The 9,382-nt window shown below is 25.4% G+C and overlaps 1 protein-coding gene across 1 annotated transcript; it reads left to right on the top strand.

The window, feature by feature from the left end:
- The first annotated feature begins 2,889 nt into the window (after positions 1–2,889).
- Positions 2,890–8,679, top strand: LOC100210073 (probable citrate synthase 2, mitochondrial). The gene is made up of 11 exons (XM_065809868.1): positions 2,890–3,044; positions 3,758–3,823; positions 4,207–4,308; positions 4,394–4,459; positions 4,590–4,631; positions 4,715–4,804; positions 6,931–7,119; positions 7,313–7,639; positions 7,740–7,838; positions 7,920–8,129; positions 8,209–8,679. The coding sequence occupies exons 1-11, from the start codon at positions 3,003–3,005 to the stop codon at positions 8,368–8,370; spliced, it is 1,395 nt and encodes a 464-aa protein (XP_065665940.1). The 5' UTR covers positions 2,890–3,002; the 3' UTR covers positions 8,371–8,679.
- Positions 8,680–9,382: the final 703 nt, after the last annotated feature.

The following is a 9,382-nucleotide window of genomic DNA, read 5'->3' as shown; positions in this document are numbered from 1 at the left end:
AAAGAGATAAAATCATAGTTAAACTATGTGCCCGGGACTACCCTCCAATTTTGAAACATGCCATTTTTCTAATACTTTTTCTTTTATGTTTTGTTGATTATTAAGGTGAGCTATAGTTATTTTTTTGTTTCTTATTTAAAAGATAAATGTTTATACTTGTAAAAAAGTCTTTTGACACTTTGTTTACTGTTAGTTCTGTTAGTATTTTTTCCTTAAGTGTCCGAGGACACTTAAAGAAAAAACGATCACCCGGCTTTCCCCTATAAGTCTAGTATAAATCCTAATTGTAAACACTATTTTATCAAAATTGAGTCAAATTTATCAGGATAAAATCTCTAATTGCGTGATAATTTGTATAAAGGTATTTTTGCAAAACAGATTTTAAATTAATATGGAGTTTAAAATCTAAGTTGTTACAAAATTAAAAGAAAAAGAGAAAAAAATAAATAAATGTCAACTTTATGTTTAAAAAAAAATGTTTAATCAGAATTATATGTTTAAAATGCACATTTTATAACACTTTCATGGTTAAAGTGTATATCTTATAACATAAAGTTTATTTTTTGAACTTAACGTGGTCATTTTAAACATAAACTTACATTTACGAGTCTGCAAATAGTCTGATCTGCAAATAGTCTTAAAAGCGGCACATCTCATATTTTTAAATATTATGGCTGTATTAAAAAGACATTGAACTTTTTCACCAATTTAATATCAAGTTTGGACAATTTTATAAAAATAACTTTAAATACCATTAAATTACCATTGTTTCAGTTAAAAATTAAGTTGTGAAGGTTATCACTACTAAAAGATACGAGTTCAAACGCAACTGTTTAACCACAAAACTGCTATTGGTGAAAAAAACTTTATACATTTGTTCAATTTTTTTTTGTTTATCGAACTTTTGGAGTAAAAATCTTCCAATAATTGACCAAGAGAATTGTGCAATGTAAGTCAAAAATATATCAATTTATATATTTTTGGGCTTCCATAATGGAATCAACCAAAATAAACCAAAAAAATCAAATATAAAAAACACAAACTTTTCCTCCAACCAAAACAAAATTAAAAAAAAAAGATTTTGCTCAAATGTCATTAAAGGAGTTTTAATGACATTTGAGCAAAACTTATCCCTCCTACACAATTTTTTGTTTGGCTTCATTTTAACACGAATACTGTTAAGATTTAAAGCAACGTTTTTAGATCCATTCAATTTTCAATTTTTCATAGAAGGGTAAATCTTTTTTAGTAAAATGCAAACAATCTTGCCCATAAGTGCATAAATAATTTTGATTTTTTTTGAACTGCAAAGAGAGTTTGAATGTCTTGTTGTTGTTTTGTGTGTGTCTTTTTTTTATTTTTTATTTTTATTTTTGTATTTTTCAGTTGAAACTTTGCAATTTATTCACTCATTAAAGTGAAGATGCTCTCAGAATATTTTTAACGATTTTGTCTACTATTTCAATATGCGAAAGAAGTTTCAGCAGTCCTAAATATGTAAAAAAAAGTTGTTTACAATATACCATAGAAAAGAAATGCTTATACAGTCAGGGCCGCCGAGAAGGATGGGCAAAACGGGCATACGTGCCCCCGACGCCAAGATAATAGGGGCACCAAAGTACGAAAGACAAAAATAAAAATTAATGAGGTTTAATTTACAAAAAAGTAAAAAATAATGTTTTTATTGATGAGATATAAAAGAAATTTACTTGGTGTTGTGCGTAACAAGTTACTTTTATTTGTATTACCAAATAATTATATTTTAAATAGCAAAATTAAAAAAAAACTAAATTAGCTAATTTTATTTGCTAACGCTTAACAAATTCCTAAGAAGCGTTAAAATCTCAACTCAAATCAAATGTCTTGCCTACCCTTAAAAAGAAAACAAAGTCAAGATTTATATCTGCAAGCTGGTGTCTCTCACCTATACCGTGCAAGTTGATGGAGAGAATTATCACGACGAGTGGTGTCAAGGATCAGTTATTGCATCACTGCTATTTGTGTTCTTCATCAATGGCTTACCAAAATGCATTTATAACCATACCAAGTTATATGCCGTTGATGGTAACATCATTTGATTTATCGATGTCAATGGGTTTTATTCTAATTATGAAAAACTGACGCAATCTAATTCCAACATTGAGCGTGACCTTGAAGTACTAATATCTAACAACCACAAAGTACAAGTGAAGCAGCAGCTTGGTATGGTAATCGAATGTAATCGAATCGTTGGATATCTCAATAAGTCATTTCGGTATTAGAGCTCTTTAGTTATGGAAAAAAACTCTACTAGCTGTACATTTAACAGCACCAAGAGTTTTGTATTTGTAAATTTTTCTTCTCAAACATGTCAAACAACGCGCAATATTGTTAATTAAACATTTTAGTTATGATCAAAAACTAAAAGTACTTGGCTTAACTACCCTTATTATACTGCAATACAAAATTGCTTATCATTTACAATTAAAATTAAGAATGTGGAAACTGTTTCTTTAAGATTCTCATTCTGCTGGTTGAAAGATAAAGAACAGACAGGAGCTCAATTAAGATGACGGATGACAGGGATCACCACATTCTTTTCATAGAGCCTCTTTAACAATAACATTTAAATAAAAATGAATTATTTTTTGTGAAAAATGCTACATAATTTCAATTAAAAATAAAATAGATATGATATGATTTTGCAACTTTAAAATGCAAGAAAAATCATTTTATTTGAATTTTAATAAATTTACAGAGTCTTTCTTTCAAATAATTCTTAATTTTATTAAATAATAACTTAAAATATTATATTGGTAAAAACAATGTATCGAATCGTAATCGTTAATCGTAGACGCAAACGTTTCCGATACGAATTATATGTCAATACCTAATAAATTACAGAATACAGGTTACAAAAGCAGATTTGTGAGTATATGCCAAGTTTTGCTATTTTCGTTAATCAAACTTAAGCGTCTAGGTGGGTCGCAGGAAGTATTGAACATCTAACGAATAACATCAAAATGAACATCCAACAAATAAGATCATTAAAAAAACTCAAATCAGTATGAATTATTTTAATTTAACAAAATATTTGCCATAATATAATAAATAAAATTTTTATTTTTATTCGACTTTAAAGCTATTCGAAAATAACTTTTTATATTTATAAATATTTCTTTATATAGAAGTTTTCGAAAATGAAATTTTAAGTCTACAACTAAAGTTAAAATTAAAATTCTACAACTTATTAGTTTTTTTTTATCTCTGTAGATAACCTAAAAGTTATGGTATTAAATATTATTTATATAAATTGATAAGAAGACATAAAGTTTTATTAATAATCTATTGTTATTATTTCTTTAGTTTTTAAATTTTAAATCAAAGTATTATTATTTTGTTTATTGTTATTATTAGTTTTAATGTTATTTTAATGCAAAAGAAAAATATTAGAGAAATGAAATATTATAGATTTCATTTAAGATTTAACTTTTTTACAGATATTGATTGCCTATTTACATAACTATTTAAAAAAAGATAAAATTATCTATTTTAAAAAAAGTGATTTTTTTTTTTTCTAAGCTTATTAAAGTTGATAGCTGTATTCGTTTTAATTGTTAAGTGTTTTAGTAAAGTATTAATAGATTTTATACATATTTGGAATCAAAAACTTCTAAAAAACATTTTAAAAGTTTAAATGTTTAGTTTTTAAAAATATGTATGTGTCAATATCTCGTTGTCTCACTGCAAATAACAATTTTTCTGCTTTTTATTTTAGGTTTTAAAGTTATGTCAACTTTCAGGATCTCGCTATCAATCAACTCAGATTCAATCTTCAGAATTGGTATAACATTGTAAAGCCCGGCTACTATTTATAATAATGATATTTATAAAAATAACTATTTTAGATAAATATTGAGATAAAATGGTTATAAATCTTTATGTATAAATAAAATTGTGACATTAAAATATACTCAATTATTTTTGAATAATTTGTCATAAAGTAATTAGTTTTATAGATTCTACTGTATATATTAATGTATATATTTATATATTTATATATTAATGTATATATTTATATATGTATATATTTATATATGTATATATTAATGTATATATTTATATATGTATATATGGATATGACTATGTATATATATTGTTATTATTAGAATATACTATTTTGAAACTTTTTATTTTGATGTTTATAAATTTTTTTTTAAATTTTAGTTTGCAAGATTACAAGAAATTATACCTGAAAAAAAGAAGCAAGTTGCAGACTTTCGCAAGGAACATGCTAATACAAAAATCGGTGAAGTAACTGTTGGAATGGTGAGAAATAAAAGCCTTTTGTTTTTTACTTTTTCTTTATTCTTCTAAGTATTTTTTTTAATGTTACAATTTTATTTTTGAATAGGTTTATGGTGGCATGAGGAGTATCAAAGGTTTAGTTACTGAAACATCTGTACTTGATCCTGAAGAGGTGAATAATAAAGATAAATTTCTCAACTATAAAATTTTTCTACAACAGTTTTTAATTAATTAGAATTTGGTTCCTTAAAATATTAGATTTTTCATAATATACTCTGTTTAAACTTTTTATTTCATAATAGGGTATTCGTTTCAGAGGTTATAGCATTCCTGAATGTCAAAAAGTAAGTTATTTTGAACCTTTTAATGTTTAAATACATTAATATTTTAATGATAAAATAAATTAAAAAAATAAATTGTTTCTTAGCTGTTACCAACTGCAGATGGTGGGCGTGAGCCATTGCCAGAAGGAATATTTTGGCTTCTTTGCACTGGTGAAATTCCTACAAAAGCTCAAGTATATCATTTTTTATAATTATGGTTCCATTCTTGTTTGGTTTATATATTTATATATATATATATATATATATATATATATATATATATATATATATATATATATATATATATATATATATATATTAGGGTGGTGCTGAAAACAACTTTTTAAAAAAATATGTGCTGACACCTAAATGTGTTCTATATAATAAAAATTTCAATAAAAAGTATTTTTAAAGGTGCCACAAGACCCTTAAACATTAAACAGGAGGTTAATATTATCTAAAATTAACTTTTCCAAAAGTATGTCATGTTGGGTCTCAAATGAAGCAAAGTTATATAAAAAATTTTAAAATATAAATCATTTTATAAATAAATTATTTTAGATTTTAATAAATAGAAAATGACATTTTTTAACTTGAAACAAAAAAAGGGAATTTAACAAGAGTTTTTTAATTAAATTTTTTTCTCAATTTTTTTTTATAAAATAATGATTACTTTTGAAATTTTTATATTATTTCGCTTCATTTGAGACCCTACATGACACTTTTGGAAAACTTATTTTTTGATAATATTAAGAACCTGTTTGATGTTTAATGGTCTTGCGGCACCCCTAAAAATATTTTTTATTCAAAAAATTTTTAAATCCAGTATTATTTTATAATACAGTACACATTTAGGAGGTGTTAGCAGACACCTCCTAAATGACATTTTCAAAAAAAGTTGTTTTTAGCTCCACCCTAATATATATATATATATATATATATATATATATATATATATATATATATATATATATATATATATATATATATATACATATATATATATATATATATATCTTCTATAACCTATTTAGATAAGCATTTGCTCACTAGATTTGTTTATCTTTATAGCATACCGTGTTTTAAGAAAAAGAAGAAAAAAATAAAGAATAATAAAAGATAAGATTGCTGCCTCGTGCTAAACCCTCAGTCCATGTAGCAGCATTCCCCCGCGAGTCAGGCTATTTGTCAGTTGATGTATGTACTGAAGCCCCTGGCAGCAGGCTATATCAGTGTGACATCAGAGTGCTCATCTAAACAAGCAATTTAAGTTGTAGTAATAGTTATCTATATACGCTATTGTATAAGTACGGTAGCGTATATAGATAAAAAATTGTTACTAGTTTTTCCTACCTTTATTACAAGTGGCATTTTCAGAAAGAGAAAAAAATAATAAGATTAATGAAAGAAAGGATTACTGCCCTATGCCAATCTCTTAGTATATGTATGTGTGTGTGTGTATATATATATATATATATATATATATATATATATATATATATATATATATATATATATATATATATATATATATATGTATCAAACTGTTAGAGGTCTAAAAAAAAATAGAGATCGAAAAAACCATGTGAAATTAGGTTAGTTGCCAACCTAATTTCACATGGTTTTTTTTGCAAAAAGAATGATAAAAACATAGCATGGCTTCACCCTAAACTCTCATTTAATGTAGCAGCAACTATACATGCTCTTTCTATGAATCTGCCAACCTAAATGTGCTTTGAAATTTATTTGTGTGTCTGTGTTTTTAACTAAAAATAAAAAATAAGGAACTTAACAAGATTTTTTGATTTTTTTCTCAATGTTTTTTTATAATATGATGATTATTTTTATAGTTTTCCTTTTTTGAGGTTTTTAATTTAAATTTGAAAAAAATCACATATCAAAATTTCATTTTAATTTAAATTGTATTTCATCAATAGAATCATCAGAAATAAATGATCGAAAACTTCAATTTATACCAAAAATTAAATTACAGGAAGTGGTAAATGTTTTGAATACTGTAAAATTTCACACATTTGTGGAATATGCTGGCGATAACATGACATAAGATGCTATTATAAAAAGAATTCTTAAGAATTGTTTACTGGTTTTTAAAAAAAAATATAATTATTTAAATGGGGATTTGATGTAATTATTTTTTGAGCTATTTACACAAATAAACTGTCATTTATAATCTAGTATTAATTACATTGTTGCATATTTGTTTTGCTAATTTATATGAAATAGTCCAAAAAATATAATATTCATAACATTATATGACTATGTAAGTTGTAATTAATAAATTATACTTTTTTCCCATCAGGTTGATTCTCTTTCCAGAGATTGGGCATCTCGTGCAGAACTTCCACAACATGTTGTAATGATGCTTAACAATTTTCCTGAGGATCTTCATCCTATGACGCAATTTGCAACAGCGATTGCTGCTTTGAACAAGGACAGTAAATTTGCGCAAGCTTACTCAAAGGGTGTCTCAAAATCTGATTACTGGATTGTGAGTTGAACAAATGTGCTTAAATAATATAAAAATAAATAAAAAATTGAATGAAAAGGTTTTATAATATACATTTTTTAGTTTTACTAGCATATATTTTTTTAAATTTTGTTATAATTTTAACATTAATTTAATATTTCTTATGATTAATCTAAATTAATTTTAATTTTTTCACTCTTTCATATAATCATAGTATGCTTTTGAAGATTCGATGGATTTGATTAGCAAACTTCCTGTTGTTGCAGCATGTATATATAGAAATTTGTACAGAGATGGAAAAGTTTCTCCAATTGATCCATCTAAAGATTGGAGTGCAAATTTAGCAAATATGTTGGGTTATACCAATATCGATTTTACAGAACTTATGCGGTTATATTTAGTCATTCATTGTGATCACGAGGGGGGAAATGTAAGTGCTCATGCAACTCACTTAGTTGGAAGTGCCCTTTCAGATCCATATTTATCACTTTCTGCTGGTATGTGTGGGTTGGCTGGTCCACTTCATGGTCTTGCTAACCAGGTTAAAAAGATATTAATGTAATCTAATATTTAGCTTTTTTAGTGCCATTTTAATAATGTGTATTTGTTTATTTATGTGTATTTATTTTTTTTGTTTGAAGGAAGTTTTAATATGGTTAAAAAAATTAGTTGATGATATTGGCTATGATGTTACTAAAGAACAGATGTTGGAATACATACGCAAAACATTAGAGACTTCAGTAAGGAAGATTTTCTATTCACAAGATATTCTCTAATGTTTTTATGCTATTTGATTTAAAAATTAATTAATTTAAATCCAGGTTATTCCAGGCTATGGTCACGCTGTACTTAGAAAGACTGATCCTCGTTACACATGTCAGCGTGAGTTTGCACTTAAGCATCTTCCCAACGATCCTCTATTTAAAATAGTTGAAAAAGTTTATGATGTTGTTCCAAATGAGTTGCTTGCCCTTGGAAAAGTTGCCAATCCATGGCCAAACGTTGATGCACATTCGGGAGTTTTATTACAGGTAAATATTAATAAACAGATCAGTTTTTAAAATTAGCCAAAAATGTATATTTTATGCTTTTTATGTTGTTTCTGTTTAGTATTACGGAATGACAGAAATGAATTATTACACAGTATTGTTTGGAGTTTCTCGTGCTCTCGGAGTTTTATCTTCGCTCGTATGGGATCGCATATTTAGTCTACCTATTGAGCGCCCTAAAAGTATGAGCACCGAACAACTGATAAAAATGGTTAGAAAATAATGCTAAAGAATTTCCAGAATTATACGTTTTATATGTAAATAAACAGTTCAATATATAAAAAGTCTTTATGATTTTGAAAATAACAACATTACAAAAAAAAAGTGTGTATTAAAACGTGTAACATGCTGTTATATTCATGCTGTTATATTCATGCTATTATATTCCGAACCTTTCTTAAGTGATTATGTAGGAAACAAATTATTTATTTTATTGTTTCTTTGATTTTTTTGAGTTTTGGCTATAATGGACTTAAATAAAACATGTCTTTAAAATGTTTTAGATTTCTAAAATATATTTGTTTACGAGAAATTCTAATTAATTTTCTAATATGGTTAGATATAGGTGGTAACAGCAGAGAACGTATGTGCTACTTAGGGCTTCTGCAAAATAAATCATTAAAAGGCTTTTGCAACTGATCTACTTAAATAATCAAGTTCTTTTTAGATTTTGATATTTTTCTTGTATTGCAATTTCATTTAAAATGTATTTAAAAATATGCTAATAACTATATTAGCCTTTAACATTATATATATATATATATATATATATATATATATATATATATATATATATATATATATATATATATATATATATATATTATATATATATTATATATATATATATATATATATATATATATATATATATATATATATATATATATATTTGGGAACATTTGAACAAAAAAAAGAGTTAAAAGTGGTGATTTATATGGAAATATATATAAATAAACGGTCATCAAACTAAGAAAGTTTGTTTCTACGAGACAAAGCCATTCTAAAAAATTTAATTTTCTTAAATGTTTACTGCGCTTGCGTATAACTACTTGTCCTTTCTAAACGACCGTGAACTGGCCAAACTATGTATTTTATGACAATGAACAGACAGTGGCTCAAAAAAGATGAAGATGACAATACGTCATCACAATCTTTTCATAGAGCTCCCATATACTTTATATATACTTATATAAGGGCTCTTAGGAGCTCCTATATACTTTATATATATACTT

Source organism: Hydra vulgaris, chromosome 11 (genome assembly GCF_038396675.1).
Source record: "Hydra vulgaris chromosome 11, alternate assembly HydraT2T_AEP".
Classification (NCBI taxonomy): Eukaryota; Metazoa; Cnidaria; class Hydrozoa; order Anthoathecata; family Hydridae; genus Hydra; species Hydra vulgaris.
The sequence above is the reverse complement of the archived record's forward strand: the minus strand, read 5'-3'. Positions and strand labels throughout refer to the sequence as shown.

Coding starts and splice junctions, on each gene's coding strand:
- LOC100210073 (XM_065809868.1), top strand. CDS start 3,003: ATGAACATCCAACAAATAAGATCATTAAAAAAACTCAAATCA. Junction 4,632..4,714: donor GCATTCCTGAATGTCAAAAA/GTAAGTTATTTT, acceptor ATTGTTTCTTAG/CTGTTACCAACTGCAGATGG. Junction 8,130..8,208: donor ATTCGGGAGTTTTATTACAG/GTAAATATTAAT, acceptor GTTTCTGTTTAG/TATTACGGAATGACAGAAAT.